The following is a 16602-nucleotide window of genomic DNA, read 5'->3' on the forward strand; positions in this document are numbered from 1 at the left end:
GTGCCGCATATCATTCACCAAATTGGCACATTAGAGATACACTTCTTGGTCACTGTCTAAGTGACTTGATTATGTGGTATACCAACATATCTCCCAAGGTAGCACAAAAGTGCTTTAAAGGAATGCTTCAAACTGCACTCAAAAAAATAAACTTCTGTCTCATTATCAAGAATTAAAGTATGCGCATTTAAAAACGTCATATTTCAATACCATATTCAGTGTTTTAAAATGTGACCAAAAAATGGCATGTCATGAAATGAGCCGTTATGTTGCTGGAATTATGAGCAATAATCTCACCACTAAAAATGGCACTTACAAATGATATGCAACAAAACAGCTCATTATGATGATACATAAATCTAACCATTAATGACAAATAATAGGCATGTACTTATGATACCACCGCAAGATGCCGCATATCACAAACTAAATTGGCACATTAAAGATACACTTTTTGGTCACTGTCTAAGTGACTTGATTATGTGGCAAGCCTACATATCTCTCAACGTGACATAAAAGTGCTTTAAAGGAATGCTTTAAATGGCACTCAAAAAGTACTACTTATGTCTCATTATCAAGAACCAAAAGATGCGCATCAAAAACGTCGTATATCAATACCATTTACAATTGTTTGAAATGTGACTAAAAAATGGTGTGCCATGAAGTTAGTCGTTATTTTGTTAGAATTATGAGCAATAATCTCGCCACTAAAAATGGCACTTACAAATGATGCGTTATAGACCGTTCATGTCATGCAACAAAAGAGCTCATAATAATGATACATAAATGTAACCATGCAATGACAAATGGGTCATTCCATGTCAAGCTCAACCAAATAAAGTCAATTTTGAAAGTCATGTCTTTCGATTTCGCTCAAATTTTTTTTACAATATCTACCCACCCAGTAAGTAAGAAAGCCGCAATCAGTTTGGTCCCAGCCCCCTCAGGGGGTGGGTGGGGGGGGGGCTTCCATTATTTTCACATTGTCTCGAGGTACTCAACTTCAGCAGCTCATTCCTCCAAAACTATGATACTTTGATCAAAACTGATTTCACAGTTCAAAAGGGCATTGAATTTTGAACTTTTTAAGTGTTTTGAAATTTTCAAAAGTTGAAAGTTGAACTTTCAATTTGAAAGTTCAAATTTCTAAATGGCGCTGTAAGTGGGAGCTACCATTTGAAATTTTGAAAAAATTTCCATAGATGTACATTTTGATACTTTCTTGAAATATTTAGGTTTCGAGATGAAACTCTTGACGGAGGGGGAGCACCCCCTCCCCCCAATTTTGGGTGAAACTTTCGAAAGAAAATCTGGGGCATGTGATATATCGAATTGTATGTTTTCGGCGACGCTGAACACGAATATGACGTTAGATTTTTGATAGGACCCCATCCACGGCCCCCAGCACCTCCCCAAAGGGGGTGAAAGTTCAAAAAAGTGTTTTGTTCGTGCGACACATGGAATAATATGTTTTTGGTGACGCTGAACACGAATATGACGTCAGATTTTTGATTTGACCCGTCCATGGCCCCCTGCACCTCCCCAAAGGGGATAAACCCCCAAAAAATTGTAACATTCGTGTGACACATGAAATAGTATGTTTTCGATAACGCTGAACACGAATATAGCCATTGTTTTTTTAAATCGACCTCACCCATGGCCCCCAGAACCTCCCCCAATAGGTAAAAGCCCAAAAAAATTGTTGGGGGCCGTGGATGAGGTCCAATCAAAAATCTGACGTCGTATTCCTGTTCAGCGTCACCAAAAACATATTATTCCATGTGTCGCACGAACAAAACACTTTTTTGAACTTTTACCCCCTTTGGGGAGGTGCTGGGGGCCGTGGATGGGTCCTATCAAAAATCTAACGTAATATTCGTGTTCAGCGTCGCCGAAAAAATACAATTCGATATATCACATGCCCCAGATTTTCTTTCGAAAGTTTCACCCAAAATTGGGGGGAGGGGGTGCTCCCCCTCCGTCAAAAGTTCCATCTTGAAACCTAAATATTTCAAGAAAGTATCAAAATGTACATCTATGGAAATTTTTTCAAACTTTTAAATGGTAGCTCCCACTTACAGCGTCATTTAGAAATTTGAACTTTCAAATTGAAAGTTCAACTTTCAACTTTTGAAAATTTCAAAATACTTAAAAAGTTCAAAATTCAATGCCCTTTCGAACTGTGAAATCAGTTTTGATCAAAGTATCATAGTGTTGGAGGAATGGGCTGCTGAAGTTGAGTACCTCGAGACAATGTGAAAATAATGGAAGCCTCCTCACCCGCCCCCTGAGGGGGCTGGGACCAAACTGATTGCGGCTTTCTTACTTACTAGGTGGGTAGATATTGTAAACAAAATTTGAGCGAAATCAAAGGACATGACCCAAAAACGTTGGTTGAGTTGACATGGAATGACCCAAATACCACAAGATGCCTCATATCACAAACTAAATTGGCACATTAAAGATACACTTTTTGGTCACTTTCTAAGTGACTCGATTATGTTGCAAACCTACATATCTCTCAACTTAACATAAAAGTGCTTTAAAGAAATGCTTTTAATTGCACTGAAAAAGTACTACTTATGTCTCATTATCAAGAACCAAAATATGCGCATCAAAAACGTCATATATCAATACTATTTACAGTTGTTTGAAATGTGACTAAAAAATGGTGTGCCATGAACTGAGTCGTAATTTTGTTGGAATTATGAGCAATTATCTCGTCACTTCAAATGGCACTTTCAAATGATGTATTATAGACTTTTCAGGTTGTGCAATATAAGGGCTCATAATGATGGTACTTAAATTGAAACTTGCAACGACAAATAATAGGCATGTACACATGATGCCACCATAAGATGCCGCATATCATTCACTAAATTGGCACATTATTGATACAGTTTCAAATCACAGCTCAAGTGACTCCATTATGTTACATAACTACATATCTCTCAGTGTAACATAAAAGTGCTTTAAAGAAATGCTTTAAATTGCACTCAAAAAACACCACCCATGTCTCATTATCAAGAACTAAAATATGCGCATTAAAAACGTCATATTTCAGTACTGTATACAGATGGTTTAAATTGTGACTGAAAAATGGCATGCTATGAAGTGAGTCGTAATTTGTTGGAATTATGGGCAATCATATCATCACTACAAATGGCACTTTTAAATGATGGTATTATATACTTTTCACATTGTGCAATATAAGGGCTCATAATGATGGTACATAAATTGAAACTTGCAATGACAAATAATAGGCATGTATTCATGAAACCACCACAAGATGCCGCAAATCTTTTACCAAATTGGCACTTTGATGATACAGTTTCTAGTTACTGTTTAAGTTTCTTGATTACATGACATAACTACATATCTCCCCATGCAACATAAAACTGCTTTGAACACAGGCTTTAAATTGCACTCAAAAAAAAATATCTCTTGAAAATAAAATATCATCATCATATTCGGATTGTATGACCTTAAAATGAAAAATTTGAACATATCAACGTGTGGCACATTGAAAAGCACGTTTTTAAGGTTGTACAATCCGAATTTGATTGTTTTTTTTTTGTTTTTTTTTTTTTTAAGGGATGTGGATGAAGTGCGTATTTTGAGAGAAGAGAAAAATTCATGTGTGTGAGATTGGAGAGATTTGCATCAAAATTATGTATTTTTGAAAACTGAAAAATTTCATAAATAATCCTAGGAGCACCTGCAAGCACCCAAAAATCATGCATTCCTAATTCTACACCTAAACATACTACTGAACCTATGTAAATCAAAAAGTACGCGGGATTAGAGGGTATTTGATTACTTTTATAGAAACATGTAAATCACCATCATTTAAAAAATGGTATCTCTTTGAAAAATTATTTTTGAAAAAAGTAATGTTCATTTCTTCCCTGCTAACGGCTCATCCCCTCACCCCATGAAAAAAATATTATCAAATTCGGATTCTATGACCTCAAAAACATACATATTGATGTATTGCACGTTGATATGCTCAAATTTGTCATTTCTCCCGCTCTTAACATCTCACCTCTCCCCACAAAAAATATTATAAAATTCAGATTCTACTACCTCAAAACATGTGGGTCATTAACTTTTTTTAATATTTATATATACTGGGATAAGATATTGAATTGCGCCCATTGTAGGGGGTCTCCTGGCCCATAGGAATGACATGACACCTGAATGTCCCAAAAAATGACATAGGTATACTTTGAAGAGCAAAGTATTGAAAGAAAATAGACGCATCACAGTAAAAAAACAGTGTAATAAACTCAATGATGCACAGTAAATGTGTAGTTTAGCCTTCAAACTTAGATTAAAATAAAATAAATGCAAACCATAATTAATTACATTACAAAATTTCTCCAAGAGATTGTCAAAAAAGTTTTAAATGACAAATTAAAATAAGAACATTCGCATATTATGTAACACAAATGTGTGTAGGGTGACAACGTCTTCAACAAGTCAAAAAATGCCAACTGTAAATACATAATTGCAATTTATACATAGTTTACAAGTGAAAAAAAAGTGAATTCAACAACGAGTTGTGCATAGCAGGTCAGGTAGCCTTACAACTATCAACATATTTTTTAAAAAGAAATAAAGATGCAAATTTCTTTAATGAGAAAATATTGAATTAAATAAATTTTCGAATTTACCAAAATATAGTGAATTTGTCAACGTATGTAGCTATTATAAATTATCAGAAAATTTTTGAATCATTCTTTCGAACATTTCTTCATGATAAAGTGAAATGCATGAAGATATCGTAGCAATAAACTGTTATCGAAGGTTTTATTAGTACAGTTTCCCTCAGTATTACTCTGACATCAACTACAGTCATCAACTATACCTAAATAAGCGATTCTCATTAATATGAGCGTGCCTTACAACGCAGAAATTTGTAGAAAATTATTCCATAAATTTTCTCAATCGTTCACACGAGTTTGTAAAATATGAATGGGTAATGGTGTTCTGACAAACTACACAGTACCATAAAACACAACTGGCTTTGATATCAAACCCTGTGCACACATCAACAGGTGTCCAACAAATTTTTTTAGAACGTAGTCTCTCTTAACTTGTTGCAAAATGTGATCAAGTTTTATCCACTTCGGTTGAATCAGTTGAAAAATGATCGAGATAAACAGTGCAATCGTTCACACGAGTTTGTAAAATATGACGGTGTTCTGACAAACTACACAGTACCATAAATCACAACTGGCTTTCATATCAAACCCTGTGCACACATCAACTGGTGTCCAGCAAATTTTTTGAGAACAAAGTCTCTCTTAACTTGTTGCAAAATGTGATCAAGTTTTATCCACTTCAGTTGAATCAGTTGATCATTAACCAGAAAAAAATGAACCTTTTTGTTTGAGTATGTACCATTCTCATTTCCCTTTATGTAAGGCTACCTTGGCCACTAATTACCAGACTATAGTTGCATCATACTTGATCTTAAATGATAAGAGTATTTTAATGAAAAGAGATGATAAAGAATTATTGTTTCTTGAAAAAAATTGAGAGGGGTTTTGCGATAAGGGCCCTTGTGGTGATATTTCGTTTTTTTTTCAGGAGAGAAAAAACATCGAATTGCTTCGATTTTTTTTTTTTTTTTTTTATTTTTGGGTGCAGTGTTGTCCTGCGCATAGGTTGGATGGGAAATTTTGAAGAAATTCGTTCATCATCGCCTGATATCAGTGATTTAGAAAAGAGACCTTGTGGTGAACAGCCAAATTTACACAACGTTACAGACTACTCCGCAAAAAAATACTGAGAAATTCGGATTAGCCATGAAATTTTACATAGGTAACAACAATAAAATGATTTTTCCATCGACCTTTTTTTAAAAAAAAAAAATCAAAAACAAACAAAAACTATGTTTTTTGATTTCCCAAAAATGTGAGTTTTTGAGTATTCATGTTAAAGTAATTTTTAAAACGAGAAGTTGATGAGATAGGCGAAATCTGATTACACCATTCGATTTCTCGTGAAAAAGTAAGTTGGAATCGTCAATAAAAAAAAACATCGAATCACCACAAGGACCCATATCGCGAAACGCCTCTCAATTATTAAATTTTGAATTTAACTAAACAGTTCTAGAATAAGATCTAAAAAATCTGTAATTATAAAAATCTAAAAATACACGAAACGATAAATCTAAATTATAATTTTAAACAACTTGAAGATTTGAGACCTCCGAGCCATCTTAACCGTAAAAATTTTGAATTACGGTCCTATATACCTTCGATTTTTGGACTTACGCATCTTCGTTATTCTTCTCTTTACAATTATCATGCGTATACCGTAACCACTTCGAAATTCTGGCAGGTATGTCCGCCGCTTCGTTTTTACCATGTTTTTCACTCAAAACTTCTGCAAAAAACAAATGAAAATGAAGAATTATTTACCTGTCATGTAAATTTAATATTGTTCAGGTGTACTCACTTTCAATAACTTTGTAAATACTGGATTTACAAAATGTTAATTTGTTGTTTTGACCGGTAAAGTTTATTTTGTTGCGAACGATGCCTGGGGTCAGGACCGCCTTCATTATGACTGGTACTGTTTCCTTCAGGCTTTTCCCTCCGAAATCCGTCAGATAAGTTTTCTAAAAAAAAAAAAAAAATTATAACACACATATTTTATAAACGTAATTTTCTGCCCAGGAAAAAACGAAGAAACAGATTAATTTGAGATTTAAAAAACCCTTTCACTCGATGAAATGAACTCATCAAAAAAAAATAATTAAAATTTGAAAAGATTCACAAAATAAACTAGTTTTTATTTTTTTGTTGCGAGTGTAATTTCTATCAACTTTTTCATAAAATACGTCAGAAAGAGGCCAAAATAAGGCAACTGAATAAAGGAGTCCCGATAAGGCCACTTTTTGGGCCCTGCACAGTTACCTTATCGACTCGATCACTCATAAAATGTTGTAAAAAATGTCCCAAATACGAATCCCCATTTTTGGGCTCCAGGGGGGTTCCCAAAGTTGTGAATAAAAAAAGAATTTTAGGAACCACTGAGTATCATTTTCAAAAACTTTTTCAGCGTAAAATATCTGTTTGAACCCAATAAACGTTATGCGAGGTGATTTTTCTATTCTCAACCCTCGAGGGCAGCAATTGGGGGGTTTTGATTTTTGGAAAATTTTGGAACCACCATTTTGGACCTACCCCTCTAAGCCCCGCTAAAAAGCTGCTTACAGTTTATTAGTATCTGAAAGACCTCCATCATACCAAATTTTGAGCTCAATAAAATTTTGCGCTGGTACTCAAAAATCCAATTTTCTGATTTTTCGTAATTTCGATGTTTTGGGAATCCCTGGAAAATTAGAAACCTGTAATTTGCGCCAAACGTAACGTTTTGAAGTATATATTCAATAATCTAGATGAAAAAGATGAATAAAACTCCCTGTATATTCGTAATTTTGAACCCTTTTCAACTTTTTCAACAGACACGCAAAAATAGGGGTTAAATGGGTCAACTTCACCAATCAAAAGTTTTTTTCATGTTTTAAATAAAAAAATCATATTTTTTTGCAAACTTGAAATTATTTTAAATCGACTTTACGACATAGTGTCATCGCAATTTTTTAATATGTTGTTCAGCTAGCATGAAAATGTTGTCCATAATATATTTTTTTCAGAGTTTTTGAGAGTCGGAACGATATAAAAACTACATTTTGAAACTTTTTGAGCTAATTTTTGTACGAAAAAAAGTGACAACACAGATTTTTATGATACTATCAAAAAACTTTTCAAACCCCCTAACTATAGGAAAAACTTCCATTTTGGTAGCTGAAAAAGTAACCAGAAAAAAAACATCAAAATTCAAAAAAAAATCCTCAATTTCGCGAATAAAATACATCAAAACCTGGAAAAAATTGACACAAGTTTCAATAAAAAAAAAAAAAAAAAAAAAAAATGCAAACCAAAATTATTGAAATTGAGAGAAAACTAAAACGCGAAAAAAAAACAAGAAAGCTCCCCAAAAAATTCGAAATAAAAACATCAAGTCTTGAAATCCAAACCAAAACAAAACTCAAAAAAAAAAACTGTAAAAAAATTTCACAAAAATGTATGTAAGCTGAAGAAAATTACTGAAATTTGGCGCAAAATTAGGAGGAAATTTCATAAAAGTCACGAAAATTCAAGAAAAAAGGTTTCGCCGAAATTAAGAACAAAAATTTAGTCAGAAAAACGAACCCATAAAATTCAAAATAAAATTATGGAAGGGATGAAAATGGAAAACTTTCGAAAATTCAGTTCAGGAAAAATCAATGAGAAATCAGGACATGGAACTCGCGAAAATTAAATTAAAAGTATGAATATCTACAGAAAAAACCACAAACATTTTGAGAAAAATCATCAAAAAATTTCGAGTAAAACTCAAGACGACTCAAAAGAAAAAAATAATTCGTACTTGAAAAAAAAAATTGTTCAGAGAGAGAGAGGAAATCCTGAGGACCTTTCTCATAACTGAGAGGGAAAGAGAAAGAAGACAGGGATCGACGAATAAAAGATATCAAGACTCCGAAAAAAAATCCACCACAAAAGATGAAAATGAAAAAACAAACTCATCAAATCATGAAGAAGCTTCCCTCCCTCCCTAAAAAAATTATCAAAATTCAAAGGAAATCATAACTTTTGGAAGAAAAAAATTCACAATTCCACAAGCTAGTTTTTTTAAAGCACTATGACCAGATAAAAAACTGCTAAGAAAACAGTCCAAATTAAGGCAAAAAAATAACCGTAATTTAAAGCAAAAATAAAATCGTGAAAATTCGAAGTTAAAAATTCCATCAAAACTGGAGAAATCTTTGCAAAAATTTGAACACAAAAAAAAATGAAAATTGCGGGAAAATCATTGAAAAACCAAAAAAAAAGAATTCTTAAAAATTCAAAAGAAAAAATTGTTATAAAGAAATTACGAGAATTTGAGGTGATAAAATTCAGCAACAATTCAAGCGAAAAAAAAAACATCAAAATTATTCAAAACAAAATCATTAAAAAAACCGCTACAACTCAAGATGTAAAAATCGATCAAAACAGAACCAAATCCAGTTAAAACTATCGAGAAATTCAAAAATAATGAGCAATACTTTGTTAAAATTAGAAAAACCCCAAACAAATTCTAAAGAAAAACCATCAAATCAGGAAAAATGAAATTCGTAACAATTTTAATTTTTTCTTCTTCAAAAATTCTAGTTATAATTTTGGGGGGAAAAAGGAAATTTGTAAAAAAAAATAAAAAAACTAGAAAAAAATAACTTTTAGTAACCAACATTTTTAGAAAGTAACCAAAAGTTACTAATATGTAGCCTATGTAGTAATTTCAGAGTGTCAGTAAAAATGGATTTTTTATTTTTTTCAAAAAAATTGAAATTTACTGAATTTCTTGGGAAATTTGTTGTGTCTATTACAAAAAAATAACCATTCACTTCGAAAAGTACAATTTTTGACATTTTTAATGACTGAAAATGAGCGATTTTCAAAAAAATAAAATAAAATTAACGAAATATAAAATTTCTTCGAGGCATTCGGGTAAATTCAATCGGTAGAACACCGGCATTTGATGTACTTTGGATGCGGGATCAAGTCCCATTCACGTCCGAGCAATAATAGAAAAAATGTTGGTCATTGAGAACTTCACTAATTCGAATTTCATTTATACACAATTCCTATGTGAGCCTTTATGCAGCATAAATTCAAAATTTATAAATATTCTAACTAAACAAAAAAAAAAGTACTCGAGTAAAAATTCAGTAGGTATCTTAGTATGAATTACCATCGATTCGAAATAATCGACATCCTTCAGTTTTTCTTCCATTTGCATAAAATCATCCATGCATTCAAGTGGAAAGCTATCGAAGTCCATATGTCTTTTAGAAGAACGGGCCAAATCGATGACGAGGTTTTTAATTTCTTTTATATCATCTTGTTGACTTCTATTAGATTTCTCAATTAAGAAAAGCCGATTTTTGATATCGATGATATCTTCTTCTAAACAGAGGGAAAGCGAAATTCATATTATTAAAAAATAAAACTTCGAATACAGGTACGATGTATAGGTACGTGAAGTTTCTGGATTTTAAAACTCACCCAAGTATTTCATTCGTTTTGGTTTCACCACAAATCGTTTCACGCGTTTTCTTTTATTTTCAGGAGTGGGATGAGTCGTATCATCACTTTTGTCCGTGTCTGAAACAAAATTACAGATTAAAGTAAAAATTGACATTACTTTTCAAATTTTTTGAATGTTTTCGCGAAAAATATATATGCGGGGACGTTAAGTAGAGTGCTGGAAAGAACTATACATATAATTTTGCTATTGCACTTTATACATAAATTATACTTTTTCTGTGAGTCATTTTTTTCAATTTAAAAAAAAATTGAACATTTTTTAGTGTAGAAATTTTTACATGCTGTTTTTTCTTTGATAGTAAAAATAATTTTTCGCGGCTCCAAATTTTTTTTCACGGATATAGGTAAATGTTTGAACTTTAAAATTTGTATTTTTACCTGATGTTATGTCGCTGCTTTCGTCGTCATATTTATCGGATTTTTCGTCATCTTTATGGGATTTTTCCTTATCTTTATCGGATTTTTCCTTATCTTTATCGGATTTTTCATGAACTTCGTCCCTACGGGGTGCAATTAATGAAGCCGAACTGGATTGGAGAAGCTGTTCTTCGAGCGGCTTGCATTTATCATAATCGTCTATTAATTAGACAACAAGATTTAAAATTTCCATCAAAGTATACCTTCTTACCTAAATTTTATACCTGATTTTTCAACTTACCCAAGACATGATGAATATTTTCAACCGAATACACAGGCCATTTTGTATTAGGTTCTTTTCCAGATGAAATCCTTTTTACTGTAGCGTGTTTCGGAGGTGGGTAATAAAACTTCTTTTCACCTTCGATGAACCAACATGTTGGAACCGTACATATCTCCACGATTCCGCTGTCAACGTTTTTTGTTGATACAATTTTAAATGATGCCGCCATGCTCAAAAAATATGTACCTTCTAAAATCAATCAAAACAAAACAAATAAAAATTAAAAACCCTCGTATTTCTACTTATTGGATTTTTTCCATGCTCGTAGGTATAATTATTCTGTAACTATCGGTCGTTTCAGAGACGATTAAGAAAGCTAGCTTATGAAGATCAACGTGAAATTAACTATACTGCTCAAACGAAGTTGGAGCAAATGTTATTAAAAAAAATATATTATAGCAAAACCAGCAAATTCTTTAAAAAACCTAAGAAATTCATAACTTTTGTACATACTTTTTGTAAATACCAGATTTTCATACTCAAAATCATTTTTTTTTTTTTGAGAGAGAGAGAGAAAGAGAGAGGCAACTCTAATTATGTATTTAAGGGGTATATTTTTTCTAAAATCAGTACCTCCCACGTAGACGAAATGTTTTTTCGCGCTAGAAGGATTTGTACAAAATTTTTGACTCGTAAAAATTTTTCACATTGAACTTGGTACAGTCTTATTTTTAAGAAATATTGATTTCCATTAAAAGAAATTGACAAATTCCTGAATATCAACTTTTGACTTGAAAAAAAAATAACCAACTTTCCAAAATTACGCTAATGGAATATCAAATTTTTCTGCACAGTGAGATCCGGTGAGAATATAGAAATGGGATGAATTTACTTGAATTTTCAACAAAAAAAAATCAAAAATGCAAACAGTTTCGAAAAAAAAAATTAAAAATTGAGCATTTTGGGAATTTTTTTTCAAATTTTCAAATCGTCACAATTGGAGAAAGTACTGATTTCACCATCTCATCGTGAAAGGCTCTTTGAGAAAAAATTTTCTAAAATGAACAATTTCTGATTTTATTTTGAGAATGTTCGTATTTCGGGGAAACCAAACTTGAAATTTCAAAAATTCCAGGAAAAAAACTTGGAAATGAGTTGACTGATTTAATATACCTACCTACTGAACATTAAGAAATATTGAATTTTTCGTCGCAGAGATCCAGTGAGACTCATTTCTATTCATTTTTCACGAACTAATTTTTAGAAATTTTTCAAAAATTATGTAGGTAACTAAAATCTAATTGCTCCCTTCAAACAAAGTCAAATTTATTCGTAAAAAGTTTTCAAATTTAAGAAAAAAAATTCTTAAAAATGAACATTTTGAAATTTTTTTCAAAAATGTTTGCATTTTAGATTTTTTTGTTGAAAATTTAAGTAAGTTCATCCCCTTCATACACTACCGTTACTCGATCTATACCTAAACTTGAGACAATTGACGAAATGAAATCGACTGAGTACCTATAAAACCACAAATGTTGAATATGAAATTAATAGAAAAATTTTGGTGTTACACATAAAAACTAAACATAAAAACTAAAACTTCGGCATAGTTTACTCCGGGGCTGCAAAACGACAGATATGTGATATCGGAATTGTGGCAAATGTTTCTTCATCATCGGTAAGTGGCATTGCAAAGAGTTTACTTTTTATACAATTCAATGGGAACAACATCGGTTTCCGTTCGTTGAAGTGCGCCATTTCCACTTTGAAATAATTCTTCAGGAAACGTTCCTTTTTCTCAAATTTACCCAGCACTAGAAAGACGTCGTTACTTTTTAAGGATTTAATAATTTCTAAAACAACGCAGATATCATCATTCCGGGAAATCACGAACGAATTTCTCATTTCTCGTTTCTGAAAAATCGGATTTTTTGGTTTTGTCTTAATCGTAAATTCCTTCGTTTTTAATTTTTCGTACAATTCATAATGGCTTAAATCCGAATCACTAATAAATAATTTTGCGAATCGATCCACTGAATGCCTTTTGAAAAATTCGATGTCTTCATTTCGAGTTAGATTTACAGCCGCCAACCTTTGATCTTTATACTTTAAAACAACTTGCTGCAACGGTAAGTTTCCCTGCTTTACAAATCCTTTTACCTTCTGTAAAAAACTTTCAAACTGAAAACAACAAAAGTTGTCCGCGGGACCGTATCGTAACACGTCTTCTGGTAAATGCGTTAAAGAATGAAAATTGTGACTGATCAGATCACCACCATAAATTTTTTCAAACTCCTTCAAAAATTTTGAGATCATCTTCTGTGCTTCAACTGCATTTGTTTCGACATTTTCACAACCTAACAACAAACGACCTATTTTGTGAAACTTTAAAAAATTTTGATACATCTTCCATCGTAAGGTATCATGTGGAAAAAATATCTGACTCAAAACAATCGGACCCGTGTAAATTAAAAATTGTCTGAATTCGGTGGCTTTCCAGAACGCGAATTCGTCAATGTTTCGACAACGTCTCTGGAATTCGACAGGAGTAAACGGTTTGATTCTCAATAATACGGTATTCGCAGTTTTTATGTCATCGCTCGTCATTTTAACTTTACTTGAACCTTTATTTACAGCAGTTTTTGGCAGTCCGTTTACCCAGTAATCTAACACTTTTTTTGTTATTCCCAATGACATCAGATGCATGTAATCGAAGGGGAATCCGAGTATTACATCAAAATCGATAATATTGGCGATAGGTGAAAGTGTTTCTTCGTTGTTTCTCTTTCTATGATGATCCGGATCCACTACATTTAAAAAATCGGCAGCTGTTCTATTCACCGGTGTTTCTTCCTTTGGATTTTTTCTAAACGATGTTCGATTTCCAATTCGCTCGCCTCGAATCGAACAACGATGACAACTACTGTACCCTGTATGACCTTTAATATCCAGTATAAACGCCTTCGCTGGCGCATCGCAGATAAAATTTTGAACACGTACCTCAAATTTTCTATCATCAATAACAATGCCATTATTAATTAATCCATTAACTTCGTCAACAAAGTCGGTGAGAAATTCGTCGCTGGTAACTGATTCCGTACCTTCCCCTTCCCAATACGCTGCCACCATGATCACTTCATTACGCAGATCGCCGTCGACCTGCATCAATATTGGCCACAAACTTTTCTTAGAACTGCCAAACAACGGTAGCCCATCAACGTTTATTTTTAGCTTGATGATTCCGTCGTTTGGCATTTTGTAACAATTTTTAAAATTTAATAACCCACTCGCGACGCCAAAATAATAATATTGCCCCCCATTCGAAAAAGTTTCTATCCCGAGTTTAGTTCGTTGGCGTACCATTATTGTTCGGTAAGTAATCGGCATATCTTGAGGTTTAAAAAAATGTAATATGTCGTCTGTAGCAGATCGTGTCAAGTTGTGTTTCAAAATTATTCGCCGAAACTCGTTTAATCTTTCGTTGTCAGTGGTCATCGGCGTTGAATCAGAGAAACTATTGTTACCATCAATCACTGAAGATGTTGCATTGTTATAAATTGGAACCGTATCGGTTTCGTTCTTACTGTTTGACGTAGTGTGAGTACACGTTGTGCTAACTGAAGAGATACCCGGAGAGGTTGTTGCATTATTCAAGATTACATTCGTAGTACAAGTTGTGTTCACTGAAGAGATAGTCGGAGAGGTTGTTGCAGTATTTAAGATTACAACATCATTCGAAGTATGCGACGTAGTGTGAGTACACGTTGTGCTAACTGAAGAGATACCCGGAGAGGTTGTTGCATTATTCAAGATTACATTCGTAGTACAAGTTGAATTCACTGAAGAGATAGTCGGAGAGGTTGTTGCAGTATTTAAGATTACAACATCATTCGAAGTATGCGTAGAAGTGCCCAACAATAGTTTCCTCTCCTTGCGAATTTGTTGAGCACGCCGTTTTGAAACGAAACGACCCTCAAATTTAACTTTCTTTTTACCGGCCGATATCCGGTAATTTTTCGCCATAGTTATATATTGAAAAAAAATGATACCTGTACTTACGTAACAATGTTAATTACGTCTGACCCGATAAAATCTGGAATTCTGGATAATCTGGAATCACACATTAAACACCTAAACACCATATGCACAACCGCAAAAATTCACTTCAATTCAATCGAATATATCGATCTAAAATTAAAAAACCATTTTTGTTGGCTTCCGTACTTCTGCGAAGACAATTTTTTATCATTCACGCTGTAGGTGGCCTTTTCACGCGTTTTGAGTAGCATACAGACAGCCAACGATATGTCACGTTCGTCACATTTCAATTGATCAACACAATAGCGGTGAGGGCGCTCATTACCATATTTCAATTCAAATTGAAATTTATTTAAATTTCAAAGGATGACTTAATTTGTAAAGTTATTCAATTTAATTTATTGATTCTTTTTATTTTGTCAGACTAACAGTATCCATACTTTAAAATTTGTAGTATCTGTACTTATGGTCATTGAATCAGAGAGTCTTATTATTATGTATTCATTTAGGTACGAGGTATTAAAAAAAAAAGTGTGGTTTGTGTTTTAAGTGCTTTAATATTTATGAATTTTTAAAAAAATAAAATCCAGAAATTTTTAATATCGATTCTATAATAAGTTAATATTAATTACATGCCATCAACAATGCTTCAAAATTTCGATCAATTTCATATTCATAAATAATTGTAGCGTTCAAACTAACCTACTCGTACCATGATCATCTTTGGGATTTTTTTCAATAATTTAACGGTAAAAATTGTGAAAAACGTATTTGGATGAAAAAAAATACGTAATGTGTTGACTACAGTAATTTTTTATCCCTGAACGAGGAGAAAATTGATCCGAGAAATGCGACATACATGCGAGAGAAAAAGCTTTTGAAAAACTAGAATTCAAAACATAAAACTATAATATTATCAATAGGTCCAAATGAAACGAAAGCAAAAACTTTCGAAAATTTATGATTCAAAAAATGAAACTACATCATTTTAGATGCAAAAATTTTATTTTGCTGTGTTCGAAATTTTTAAAAATTCGGTTCGCATTTGAATAGTTTAGAACACGAAATTGGAGGAATTTTTTGCAAGACTTTTTATGTGCGATTTTCGCATTTAATTCGCCTCTCCCAATTAAATGTAAAATTCAGATTCAGAATTTCACTTCCTTATTCAGTAAGACCTAAGAATTTTTAGTGATTGTTTCAAATTAGAGTAAGTAATTTTCTGTGGGAGGAATTCCAAATGAACTTTCCCACAATGATTTCGGATGACGTATTAAGCTTTTGTTTTTAATTTTGAATCCATTTAAAAAATTTGAACAGTAATAACTTTCAAGAAAAAATGAGTTTTGGTACAAAAAAAATTGCGAGAGCGAAAGCTTTTGAAAATTTATAAATCAAAAAACAAACCAGCATCGTTTAAGATTTTTTTTTATTGGTTTTCACACGTTTCAAAATCGAAAAATCATTTTCAAGAAATTTCATTTTGAAACCGAAAGCTATGATTGATTGTTTCAAATTAATTTTCTGTGGGAGCAATTCCAAATGAACTTTCCCACAATGATTTCGGATGACGTATTAAGCTTTTGTTTTTAATTTTGAATCCATTTAAAAAATTTGAACAGTAATAACTTTCAAGAAAAAATGAGTTTTGGTACAAAAAAAATTGCGAGAGCGAAAGCTTTTGAAAATTTATAAATCAAAAAACAAACCAGCATCGTTTAAGATTTTTTTTTATTGGTTTTCACACGTTTCAAA

The 16602-nt window shown here is 32.4% G+C and overlaps 1 protein-coding gene across 1 annotated transcript; it reads right to left on the minus strand.

Annotated features, from left to right (window-relative positions):
• Positions 1-4262: 4262 nt before the first annotated feature.
• On the minus strand, positions 4263-15762 carry LOC135838756 (uncharacterized). The gene is made up of 7 exons (XM_065354510.1): positions 14869-15762; positions 10828-11058; positions 10548-10745; positions 10128-10226; positions 9814-10028; positions 6469-6631; positions 4263-6396 (listed from the first exon to the last, which is right to left on the minus strand). Exons 2-7 carry the CDS (start codon positions 11036-11038, stop codon positions 6281-6283), a joined length of 1002 nt encoding a protein of 333 aa, XP_065210582.1. The 5' UTR covers positions 11039-11058; positions 14869-15762; the 3' UTR covers positions 4263-6280.
• Between the last annotated feature and the right edge of the window lie 840 nt (positions 15763-16602).

Source organism: Planococcus citri, chromosome 3, assembly GCF_950023065.1.
Source record: "Planococcus citri chromosome 3, ihPlaCitr1.1, whole genome shotgun sequence".
Lineage (NCBI taxonomy): Eukaryota > Metazoa > Arthropoda > Insecta > Hemiptera > Pseudococcidae > Planococcus > Planococcus citri.